Source organism: Pleurodeles waltl, chromosome 4_1 (genome assembly GCF_031143425.1).
Source record: "Pleurodeles waltl isolate 20211129_DDA chromosome 4_1, aPleWal1.hap1.20221129, whole genome shotgun sequence".
Classification (NCBI taxonomy): Eukaryota; Metazoa; Chordata; class Amphibia; order Caudata; family Salamandridae; genus Pleurodeles; species Pleurodeles waltl.
Window position 1 is genome coordinate 887,717,162 of NC_090442.1, and position 13,695 is coordinate 887,730,856.

At 43.3% G+C, this 13,695-nt stretch overlaps 1 protein-coding gene across 1 annotated transcript in view; it reads right to left on the bottom strand.

Moving 5' to 3' along the window:
- Positions 1 to 13,695, bottom strand: part of RELN (reelin) — a 1,304,886-nt gene that overhangs the window by 749,698 nt on the left and 541,493 nt on the right. Inside the window, exon 7 of the mRNA XM_069229640.1 lies at positions 8,965 to 9,061. Coding sequence (XP_069085741.1) covers positions 8,965 to 9,061 — 97 coding nt within the window. The remainder of the gene's footprint in view (positions 1 to 8,964; positions 9,062 to 13,695) is intronic.

Genomic DNA, 13,695 nt, shown 5'->3' on the forward strand with positions numbered 1-13,695 from the left:
AAAAAAAAAAAAGGGGGGTGGATAACAGTGTATCTTGGCACCAATGCCTCTCTGACATGTGAAGCCAGGCAAATAAACCCATACAAAGACAGAACTTTCTCGTGGTATTTATAAAAGAGAAAGAAGGAATATTTCAGAAACGGCCAACTATGCAAATTGTGCAATTTAGAGTGGAACAGCTGGACTATGCAGACTATTTTCCTGCCAGTGTTTTGTCGCTTACTGAGTAGTTTCTGTTTTTTATTATTGTGCTTTTTTCTATTAGTGTTTCTTTCACTGTGTTTTTGTGTTAGTTCTTTTTTTCTGTAACTACGTTTTTATTAGTTTTTTTATTACACTTTCCATTACTCCTATTCTGTTAGCATTACTGCCTGCTGTTGCACTGTAATGCCTTGAATAGATAGCTAAAAGGATTACAGAGTACTTTATAACTTGACAGCCTCAAACATTTTAATTTAGCTTCTTGTTGCTTTTCCTTTCTAATGTTGGCACAAAATCTTCCATTTTATCATTAAGGGGCAAGCGCCATCTATAAATTAGCATGATCTATTAGCAGAGAAAATGCATTCATGCAGAATTAAATTAAATTCTACCGCACGTTATTAATTGTACTTAATATTTATGACAAGTAAAACTTCCAATAAATGGAGCGACTCTTCATTAAAGCACTGCTTAGTGAGCACTGTGTAAATTCACAATAACCGCGTGAATGAGCAGACACAGAAACGGGGGTTGGATTTGAGCATCCACTCGATATCAGCGTTCCTTTGAAAAATAAATATAAATCAAAAAATGAACCAAAGGTGCGAAGGCAAATGAATTGAACAAATTTAGGGCCATATGTACGAACACTTTTTCCCATAGACACAGAATGGGTACAAACCTTTGCTACATCTGGCCCTTACTTTGTTCTCCGTAGTCAGGTCTACGCAGAAAGGGCTACAAATGTCATTGTACACAAAAATATAGCCCTATCTCTCTAACACTATAAAACATACCCTGGCCATCTATTGCAGCCAAAGTTAAATTCAAGATTTGCTGCCTGACTTACAAAACCATTCATTTCATGCCTTTACTGCTGCACTATCTGCACAATTTCCCTTTCAAGCTTTACACTGACATTGTGCAAACATTGGACGAGCCCTTAATTTGGAAATTGTTGCAGAAAGCCAGGGGCTTTGGTGTTTGCGCTGCACCTTTTATGACGCCCAGAAGATAAAGCTCGCTTCACCTGGATGTCCTAAAGTTTAAGTTTGTAGTTCTGTACTAAGTCAAACCTTGTCTTGTGCGGCAACGTGAGTATGGAATTTCTTGCTCCTCATATAAGAAACTTACCCAGCTACAAAACAATCTCTCTCACAGAAGACTTCTAAAAATGTATTGTACAATTTGGAATTTCCAGTATGTTCTTCTGTATCTGTATTATCTATTCATGTAACCAGCACTGCAGATTGATACAACAGCATTACCCAGGGTGCACATGCGTTCCACTGAAAGCGCAGCACCAAGGAATGAGGTTATGCATGCAGGGTGGTACAACATTTGGTGGTAACACATACACTAGCAGAGGGTACATAAATCAAAGTGCCTAATTTCTAAAATAATAAGTGCTAGGGCCCACACTTTTGCTCAGAAACCCATGTCTGATGCTATCGAAGGTCAGGGTGCCAAACACCAAGGCTGTGTAGTCTTGATTCCACCTCATGCCTCTGTAAACCACCACCACACACAGTCCCTGCCTCTTTATCTCACCCTTGCAGGGTTTTTTTCCTCCCTGACCTCCTCCCTTTGTTTTACCATCTTTCAATTCTTGCTTCTTTCTTCCTTTTGTGTTTTTCGCTTTCTTGATCTGGGTCAAGGTCTGATGAGGAAAAGTAAATAGAAGTCCCCAAAAAACAGTGCCGGTAGGCCCCACCTGCGACCACCATTTCAAATTAAGCACTGATTATTTGGCTAATAGGAACACAGACAATGAAACATCACAGTCTAAAGATAAACTAAGCTGCAATGAAAAAAAACAGACAATTAATTATTTACTAATAGAGTGTATTTTCATTTTTGATGTCAGGAGCCAAGAATAGAGGTAATTCAACTAAACTTTGGAGGATGCCTGGAGAGCTGGGCTGAGCAGGCGAGGGAGTCTTAAAGATCCCTGACTTGAGGCTTGAGGGCCCAAGTAACGCCATTAAGAGAGTGGTTAGCTTTTATCTACATGGGGAGAGTATTCCAGAATGAGGATGGGGAAATGAGGAATTTGAGTATAGCTTATCGCAATAGCCATGGAGGAGTGTGTCTTGCAATTGGGGCCTATAAATTATCAGGAGCCATGTCATGGGTGACTTTGAACACAAGAACAAGTAATTTACAGAGAGCACCATGTTTGGCAGAGGGCCTTTCTTTGCATGGTTCAGATGAATAGATGACATTCACTCTCTGTAGCCCTTCGTAGCCCCTTCAACCATTTGTCCCTGGTGTGATAACCCACACTGGCAAGTTTGAAACTGTTTCTGTAATCTACCTGTCTGCAGTAGAAGCTGTGGGCATAGGGTCTACATAGGGTCTACATAAATTCAAGTGAATGAAAGGCATTCTATGCATTTGAGACTGCGAGAAGTGACCCATTGGCAGAATGTCATTCAAAGATGTTGTTTCCACCGAACATTCCAATAGGTATCAGAGTTCTTTCACCTGTAGATGGGCCAGTATCAATTTACGAATTTTAGGGGCCCTGGGCAAGAAGTATTTTGGGGGCTTCTGTTTGAAAGGGACAGCTTAGAAATGTATCTTGCAGTGATAACTGTTTAGAACAATTCTTATCTTAATACCAACGTGATTTGAGAATTGATTCACCTTGATAGACTATTTTAAAACGGAATTTTTGACATTGTATGCATATCATTGTTTGCACTTTTATGGCTGGTTTAATTCGAATGAAGAAATTAAATGATACTGAGAATATGATTTCCCATTTTTTGCTAATTCAAGTCCTATGTTTTTGTAACAATAGTGAATTATAAGTGAAAGGTTGAGATGCAAAAATACACAAGTTATTTAGAGAGACATTTCTCTTTCCCAGGGGGCACCTTGGGAGGTGGGGGGCGTGGACAATTCCTCACTTTGCCCATGCCATAAACATCTCTGTGAAGGGGTAAAAAACGGTCCCTCCCTCAGCGGCGCATGTAAAAGCTCTACTCAAAGGTTTTAAAATCGATAGCTGCTGTGTTGTCCGTGGTACAACTTTCAGGCTCACACAGATGTATGTTATAAATGCTGCACTCCATCAAATCCCTTGCCCCATGTTTTAAACTAATGAACACATATTTTATGCTTGATTACTCCAATGTGACTCTTTTTAGAGATAACAGTCTACAATGGTATAGTTCGGGGGCTAGAACCACTCTATGTAAAATATATGCTTATTTTGTTTAAGGGTTCGGTGCTGTTCACATAGAAATAATGACACCTCATGTGGATTTTGTTAAGGCACAGAAGGTTTTCTTGCTGAAAGTGGAAAACCTGCGCTCATTTGTGTAATGTCTACATTCTAATTTAATAACCGAGGTTAAAATAATTAGGAGAAAGTCATATTCTCCCCAAGGCACTCCTGTAATAGAGAATCCTTAACCAAGGGACGGACTCGCTGGCAGCGTTAAACACTCTTATTAATGTCCCTATTACTGGACGTTACTCCGCACACTAACGTGCCTCTAGTGCTTAATTTGTGCCGGTGGCTGCAGGTGGTGGCTCCAGCCCTCAGTGTTTGGAACCAGGACTTCTTGTACATCCGCCGCTTTGGCTTGGAACAACAGAGAGAATAGCAGAAAAGAAGAATTAAGGATAAAAAAAGACAGAAAACAGTGAAAAAGGGAGAAAGACGCAGGAGTGACAAAGAACCTGCAAGAGTGACATACAGGCGCAGGAATTCTTGCGTGGAGGAGGAAAGACTATGCAGGTTAAGTACTTGGCACCCCCTGTATTCGACACCACCGGCAGCAGGCTCTTAAGAAAAACTTTGGGTCCCTACTGTTATTTAATCACATTATTTATTTCTATATTTATCAATTAAGCACTGTTTGCCTCCTCGGGTTTGTCGCCCTCTTGTGGCAGCAAGTGCCCAGTTGGAAACCTTATACATTTCTCTACCATAACATTAGCGAATAAAACAGAACGGTTTATAATAAATATTAAAAATACAACTGTAAAGCTACCAAAGTGGGATCTGTTCTCTGTCATAAAATAGGATGGAGTGAACAGCGTGTCTTTGGCCCTCTCAGTCTTGCCTCCACATTGAATGTCAGGACAACTAGATAATGCCAATGGCACAGAAACCGGCAATGCGAACACCATGGTTGCAAAGGGAAAACTGACAACAGAAATCCCCCCCCACCCGCTTCAATCAAGAGCATGGTTCAGTTTAAGACTGAGATCCGCAGAAACGGAAATGCAAACAGCTATATGAGAGCAGCATAAGTCTGGTCTGCTGGGAGAGGACACCAGCACCCGGTGCCGACTTTAGGGCGGTGTGACTGGTGCCATCGCACGTGGTGTCAAACCTGGGGCTCTACATCTGAAAAGATCTGACGGGGCTAAAGGCACCTGCTGCAGAGCTCGTTGTCAGGAGATAATACACGTCAAGACTACGCTTGTGATAATGTACTTTGCTGGAGAGATCTGAGTTTTCTCTAGTTGCAGTTTTGGTTCATTATAAAGTAGCACAGAGAGTTAATGTTTCTGCTATGAAGCACAGTGTACCATGCAGATCTCAGATGTGTATTATTTGGAAGTGCAGTGGGCTGCTGCTGCTGCTGCCACAGTGATCCTTTCCTTACTTGCGGGTTCATAAATTGCAATCCTTTCACTATAGCACAGTGAGCTATGGACCAGCTTCAACGAGCTGCTTGCAAACTGCAGTGCCAAGGTTTGGAACCTTGTTCCAATTTTTCTCAATTGCTTGTTATTCTTTGGTTGCTAAAATTGCTCATTTAGATAGTAACACATTCTTATTAGTGTAGACAACACCAACAACTGCGGTACATTTTAAAATCAGTTTTTGTGTTTCTCCACCCTAAGAAATCCTAACATATATTGCCTACCAATATGAATGATATGTAACTCCTGCACTTTGTAGCCCTCAGTGTATTGTGTCATTTTTCCTATACATTCACTTACACACTTTTCTCTGTATAATAAGTGTGTGTGATGTAAAGTGCTCTGACACAACACTGTGGGCTATAAAAGAAAGTAAAAAAATGTGAGAGTTTAAAAAAAAAAGATGAGGTGAGTCGTTGGAGGGTGGTAGTGATGCATGCGTAAAGAAGAAGCTCATTGGGGCCGCACCCTAGCGCTAAAGCCGGCCCTGCCAGCACACTTAATTGCGCAAAACAATATTTAAAATATATACTTTGAAGAAATGGACAAAGTCACTCTTTATGGCATATATCTGAAAGCATTTCAATAACAATGAGTCTGTTGAAACTCTCTAAAACGCAAAATATCTTCTGTCTGACAAATGTATACCTCAACGATCTTTGACTGGTGGATTACTTCCCACACAAAATTAGAACAATTAACAAGAAACCAGAAAAACAAGAGGCGTCAGCCATAAAAAGTCTACAGTTTGGGAAAACAGCTTATCTGCAACTACTGAATCGGCAAGTTCCCCAGGAAAGTACTCTTTTATGCTTTTAATCTCTTCTCGCATCTCAACTAACAGTAGAGCCCACGCATCCTATGTCCTTATTCCCCTAACTGGACCTGTCCTTCCTATTCATAAAACTACATTTTGAATAGACCTGTAGGGCTTCATTGACAAAGAAAGTCAGAAAAATTCAGGCAGAGATCTCTGCCTTCACCTTGATGTATTTTTTGGACTTTAAGAAATTTATAAATGTTCACAGAGTTGCAACAGGTGCAGGTTTCCAGGCATATTTCTGGGAAGGTCATTGGATATTTCTTTTGGGATTCTATTCCCACTGTACGGAGGTCTCCAGAAAACTCCACAGAGGGAAATAGGATTCTTTGAGCAAATGTATACTATATATTTTTTCTTCATTTAAGAATAATTTTCCTCAGGGAGAAAGCCCTTCCCATACACCCCCACCAAATCGGGCCATGGTCAATTTCCTTTCCCATTGTAGAAAGAAATCTTTACCAGCCCTAGCCTGGAGAAAAAAAGAATGCCCACAAATGTCCATATTTGTGGCGTTCACAAAATTCCAAGGTTAATAATACATTGGAAGTACATTTGGAGAAACAATGCACTCATGGTAGAAATCTCCGCAGTAGTAAATTGGTTTATGCCTGCCAGAAAATCTTGAGACTCTGGCAGGTGTAAAATAGGTAAATTTGGTCATAAACTTACATTTAAAACTAAATTTAACTTTATGATTCGGGACCCACAGACTCAATGCTTTGAAGCCCAGCTCCAGATGCAGCAGTAGGATGGGGGTACAAGCAGCAATCTTCAACAAATTATTCATGAAAACATTCCATTTTACAGCCAGGTTTCTACAACTCCTTAAAACCCATACTTAACAAACAAGCATGGGTTTGTATCCTATCCTCATTGCTAGTGTTGCAATCATAGAAGTCACTGCATACTGTATAATTACACTGGAGACTGCACCTTCTCAACATTGAATAAAGAGGTAACACGTCTAGCACTAGATTGATAAGTAGAAGGTAGTATGGCATTCCACCAGGAACGGAACAGGTAAGCACACCCTGCTCAATCTAGATATTCACCAACTGTCCTGGGTAGCCACACCAAAGCAAAGACCGCCCTCCTCACCACCACAGATGACACCTGCTCGCTCCTCAACAATGGCCAAACAGCAGCCCTCATCCTACTTGACCTATCGGCCATCTTTGACACTGTCTCTCATCACACCCTCTGCTTCTGGCTCCATGCAGTTGGCATCCATGGCAAGGCCGTGCAGTGGATACGCTCCCTTCTGACCGGTAGAACACAGAGAGCCAGACTCCTGTCATACCTGTCGGAACCTATGGAGCTCAGCTGCGGAGTGCCCCAGGGCTCCTCCCTGAGCCCCACACTGTTCAACATCTACATGGTCTTGCTTGCATCCATCGTCAGAAGCCACTGACTGAACATCGTCTCCTACGCTGACGGCACCCAGCTGATCATCTCACTGACCGAAAACCCTACAACTGCCAAGAGGAACTTCCACAATGGGATGGAAGCCATCGCCGCCTGGATGAAGGAAAGCTGCTTCAAGCTCACCTCAGACAAGACCGAGTTCCTCATCCTTGGACCCTCCACATCAGTCTGAGATGACTCCTGGTGGCCTGCTACACTGGTAACACCCCCACCCCAACAAACCACGCATACAACCTCGGATTCATCCTGGATTCATCTCTTGCCATGACCCGCCAGGTCAACTCTGTCACATCCTCCTGTTTCCCCACACTCTGACTTCTCCGGAAGATCTTTAAATGGATCCCAAATGACTGCCGCGTGATCGTAACCCATGCCCTGGTCACCAGCAGTGTCGACTATGGCACCGCCCTCTATGCCGGCAACACCCAGAAGAATTTGAAGAAACAACAGCACATCCAGAATACCTCCACCAGACTCATCCTGAATGCCCCTCGCTGTGAACACATCACCAGACACCTGAGAGACCTCCACTGGCTCCCCTTCGAGATGAGGATCAACTTCAAACTCCTCATACAAGCATACAAGGCTCTCCATGACCTAGGACCCACCTACCTGAACCACCTCATCACCTTCTAATCCCTTCCAGACCTCTTTACTCAACAGGCACTAGCCATCGTACCCCACCTACAGAAGACCTCAGCTGGAGGAAGATCCTTCACCTACCTCGCGGCAAAGAGCTGGAACACCTTGCCTCTTCACCTCGGGCAGGCACCATCATTACCTCAATTCAGGAAGGACCTTAAGACCTGGCTCTTCAACTGAAGCATAGAGGACCAATTGCCCCCCCACCCAACAGAGCTTTGAGACCCTTACGGGTGAGTAGTGTGCTCTAGAAATCTTTGATTGACTGATTGATTGAAAGCAAACAAACAATCCAGATCACACCATTCCCAAACAAGCATGGATGTTAGGGGCTAATCTAAGCACCCAGAAGCATCACACTATGTAATCAAATACCACTCACTACCACCTATGTTTGGGATTTATGCATATTTACAACTAAAGCACATATTTTTCAGGTGATAGAAGAGTAGGGTGCTTTTGTCTACTTTCTAAGTCAGTCAGGTGTTATCACCATACCTGACACAATAGTCAAAATATAGGACCCTATATTGTGGAGAGCTATTTTAATGTATATTTAGTCTAAATAACTTATGGTGGTTACATACTACATATTTAGTCCTAGATTAATTTATCATCTGGTCTCTGAGGTTCGGTAAAGCCTTTGTGTTCTAGAGACGAGAAACAACATCATCAACAAATAGCAATTTGGCAATCCTTTATCGAGTGAGAACAAGAGCATTGTGTACACAATTAACTCATTGTGAAACTACCCTGTACAGAAAGAAGAAGGGGGAATGTGCTTCTTTTTGTATACCTCATGTGTTTCCCATGATACAGTGTGGAGAAAAGAAGACATTTATTTATCGCTTCTGAGTGATACAATTGCACTTTGGAACTTTAACCAATATCCTACAATATGCCTAGTCTTGATTATCAGCATTTATGTCATTCTTTATTGTGGTCCTTACAGATAACATGAGTAACCAGAAGTCTTATCACTACACAGTGCCATTGTGATTACGATAATCTAAGCACAAATAGTGATCCCTTTCAGTGCTAACAGAATCTTTCTACATACTGTCAAAATACCCACCGAACACAACGGTGTTCTAGATAAAGAGCACCACAGAATATCATCTCTAATGTGTTCTTTTCAATCACATCTAAAGGGGCAGATGCAGAAACTGCTGTCCACAAATTAAGGAAATTAGCAAACAACTTACCAATTCTCTTGGGCCATAGGGTTCACAAAATGTGACAGCATTACCGTGCATAATTACACCACACTGCTCTCCCACCTCACAGTTGCTGCACTCAGTCCTGCAAAATAAACAAATAAACAGCCGGGTTCAAATGTATGAAGGATGCATTAGGACAAATTACATCTTTGGGGTCTTCACTTTATGTCAACATATAGGTAAACCATTGCTGTACGCAATTTCGTCCAGTCCACTACTAATCACCTCCACATCCTTCCAACCCCACCTTGGTTCTTCTACATCTGACAAATAATACTGCAGAAACTACCACCACCAAAAGGTGAAGCCTTTAAATAAAGATTACTTTTGTGGTAATGTGTATTTGATGCAGATGTAAGAGGTGCAAATACAATGGATGATGTGGAACATATAGCGACCTCATAGTTTGGGGACTAAGATGGTTTTCTCTGATTCACTAGGGTAAGAATAACAAACACAGTTCGCTATTGCACTAGCTGACCTGTACGGAGTGCAAGCCAAGGTTTACTTCTGCGCTAATGAAAAATGCCACTGTTTAACATGCCTATAGAACATCCAGGGCTTCTCTCTGATTGTAAACTAGAGCTGGGGTATGAACAACTGCGCATAGTGTCACTCTCCAACACAGCACTCAAGTATTTGTGATCATTCTAGATACACCATCAAATAACCACGTTAAGGGACTTTTCAGCAAAGTCAGGGTACCTACTACTGAATAGAACTCGGTCTATAAATGCAGGCTGCGTTCATACACTGACATCTGGCCACTGTTGGTAGGGCTTTCATAAAAATGAGGCTGATGTACCTAGGAAGAAAGTGTATCACCCAAAGATCTCAGTCTGATGAGTTCTGAGACTTCCAAACAGATATGTCTTGGAAGAGGTCTAATGAGCGTAGTATAAGTGAGCTGTGACTGGTGCTCTTGGCAAATGTTCTCCAGTAGTTTCTGTGACATCTTATGCCATTCCGCAACATCCCTAGGTACCGTCTCAAAAAATTATTTATATTGAGCCACAACCTCTTCACTTCTGGCCAACGTGATGAGAGATCCGTTCTTGTATATCACCTCGAAAAGTATCGTATTGAGGTTTAAACTCAGTTTCACCTCTTAATTTTGTGTTCTGCATCGTTGTCTGCACAGCTTAATGCAATGAATCACCAGTGGAACAAATTAGATTGGGGTGTTTAAAAATGCCTCTTCTGTTTACCACAGACAGGTGATCGAGTACATGCTGAGCCAGTGAACGCTGAGGTGGTTCATGCAGAATGCATATTTTAAAACCTCATGTGGCCAACGGGTGCATGGGGCCCTGTGCCCTAGAGTACAACAGTGACTGTGCTAAGAGTTCTTGGAAGGAAGACATGCTACCTCCTTTACAAATGACGCTCTTTCCAAACCAAATTTTCCCGTTTGAGCTCTTATGAAAGGGAGCCGCGTCCGAAGTACATCGTGACATGGGGAGTTGAGGCATGATAATCAAAAATTAATTCCACATATCTACTTGGAAGGAACCAGAGACCAAAATAATAAGGAAGCATAAGAAAATTCGACCTCAAGCAAATTGAGGATTAGGATTGGATGATTAGATGTATGTACGTGATGACTGAAGAGATTCGGGGACGTATTAAGGGAAAATTTGGTTCGGAAAGAGGTACCGATTTTAGATGTTTCCTACCAAATTAGTCCTGAGGAGACCCCCCCGTTTGGAGCTTTGAATAGGCCATAGAACTGTTGTGGGATCGAAACGTCACCTGGATTGGTTATTAAATTCAGTGGAGGACTAAAATTGGGGATTTGAACCCCGACAGAAGAAACCACTGAATCAATTTGGAGGAATGGTTAACCAACGGTCTTTTGAAATTTTATGTATTATTGGATATGTGGTAAATTGGTGTCAACTTTCTCAAATCACGAGCATTTTATCAATTATTGCACTTTGTTCTGTCCTTCTTGTTTGGTTTTTATATGGTAGGAAATGTAATTTAATTAATGATTAAAAAATATGTTATGGATTAAGGAAGATATATTGTGACGTTTTTGTAATTGTGGTCTTTGTATGTATGCTGTATGAGGAATTGACATTGAGCGGCTTTTCCGATTGGATCAATGTTGTTTTGTAATATATTTATACCCCGATCCATTGGATTTCAGATGGGTTACCCTGTGTAGTATATAATATATTCCTTCCTTGACAGACATTGTTGGGAGTTTGGCTGGGGTGGATCAAAGGATCCTTATGATTACCCTGATCCCCATTAAGACCCTCTGGCCCAATCAGATGACGACAACTGGTATGAGGTGCTGGTGCATTCCAGTGGCCTGGACACCTCACCAGACAGAGGCATGGTATCTCCCCCTAGTGCAGCTACAGAGGAAGGGGATTCCTTTGCTATAGGGGTGAGGAGGCCAGCTGATGTCCTCAACCTCCAATTGCCCTCTGTGGAGATCAAGGCCAATATCTTCACAGAGGTACGTTAGCCAGTGGTACCCCACTCAGAACCCCTGAAGCGCTTCATTGAAGCCCTCTCTGATGTCCTGCTCAGTGCCTGGGCCAAGCCCTGTACAGGCATCCCAATGCACTGGATGATTGCAAGTCGCCACCACCCCACTCCTGGAAACCCAGGTTTCCTCATCTAGCATCACACCCCTGGGAGCCTGGTGGTGAAGGCCTCAACAGCCAGAGTAAATCCCGGCATGGTCCCTAAAACTCCACCAGATAGGGAATCCAAGAGGCTGGATACCTTTGGGAAAAGGATTTTCTGTTTTGCCAGCCTTCACCACATGTCTTTTCAGTCAATATATCCACCGTAGGACTCAGTTGCGCAAGTGCTGGCTATGTTTTCGGAGGAGTCAACGTCATCCGGAACAAGGCTATTGCCAATGGCAGGGACACAGCAAAGTTTGCTATCAGATGCAGGTTGGACATGGCAGACTCTAAGGTCAGGTTAATTGCTTCATCTATGGCATTCCACCTCCCACACGTGGCTGAGGCCAGCTGGCTTTTTGGGGGATGTCCAGAAATCCCTTATGGATATGCTGTTAAAAGGCACTTGCCTGTTGGGCGGAAAAAGCTGATTCATTGCTTCAGCACTTAAAGGAGAGTAAGGTCACTGTCCAGTTGTTGGGGCTTGCCATTGCCCCATGTCAGCCTCACTCTTCCTTTTGCCCCTTTCTTAGCTATGGTTGGGGCTATTAGATGTGCTCCTTTAGGCAGAGCCACCACAGCAACAGGCTTCTCATCCTTTGTGAAGCCACAAACACTGCTTCCTTAAGTCCCATGGGAACCAATGCCAGACCTCTGCCCAATCTGCCAATCACCTGGCAGCATCCAAACTCCTTTAGTATGCCCTCACACTACCATAGGCACCGTGCTGGAGACAGAATCAGGCACCTTCTCCAGTGGCAAACCATAACTTTGGACAAGTGGGTTCTTCAAATTGTCTGGTAGGGTTACGCCCGTCCACAACTGAAACCCCACCCTCCCTGCCACCATCCTCAGATCCTCTGATAGAGGACCACCTCTCCTTGTTGCGCCAGGAAGTGCAGACTCTTTTGACCAAAGAAGCCATCAGGAGGGTGCCAAAATCAGAAGTAGATTATTGTGGCTATTTCTGCTACTTTCTGGTCCCTAAGAAAAATGGAGGCGTCTGACTCACCTTTGATCTGTGCCCTCTCAATGCTTTCCTAAAAAGTAGAAATTCAAGATGCTAACACTTGCTCAGGTCCTGTGTTAGACCCTAGAAACTGGATGGTGGCATTGAACCTGCAGAACGCCTATTTTCATATCCCCATCCTGCAGGTCCATTGGTATACTTGCAGTTTACTGTGAGACAGGAGTATTTTCAGTTTGCAGTGCCCCTTGGGTATTCACAAAGGTGATGGCAGTTATAACTACACAACTGCGGAGGTCGGAAGTTGCAATATTTCCCTACCTCGATGGCTGTCTGCTGGAAGCAGGCCAGCCACATGCAGTTGTTATCCACCTCCAGGCTATGGTAGAACTTCTGCATTCGCTGGTGTTCACTATCAACATACTGAAGTCACACCTGACTCCTTCTCACATGATCCTTTGATGGGAGCCGTTATGGGCATGGTGCAATTCTGTGCCTATCCTCCAAAGCGGGGAGTCCAGGACATTAGGCTATGATCGCAATGTTTCAACTTCAGTCCTGGATCTCGGTGAGATTGACTCTGAAACTGCTGGGTCTGATGATTTGTTGCATTCTGCTGGTGAAGCACACTCATTGCCATATGAGGGCTCTGTAGTGGGACCTGTAGTCCCAGTAGGCACAACACCAGGGAAATCCTTTCAACCTGATCCAGATTAAGAAGGAGACTGCAACAGACTTGCAATGGTGGCTACCAGACTGCGATTAGGCCTGTGACAGTCCCCTCTCTCTTTCTCGTCAACGGCAGACTCAACAATCACGACGCTACAGCTCCACACCGCAGCCTCAGTGCTCATCAGAACTGACGCATTGCCTCGGCTGTGCAACATATTCCCCACACCGGCTTCTGCATCGCAATTGCCATTGATGGGATCCTCAACAATGATGCAACAGGACCTCACACCGCAGCCTTGTCTCATCCCAGAACCGACGCATCACCTCGGCTGCACAACACATCTTTGTTTTGGATCCACGCAATGCTCCGCAACAAGAATTTAATGTACTTTGGTTCAGTGGGCCTAGCTGGGTGAGACTAAACTTTTGACT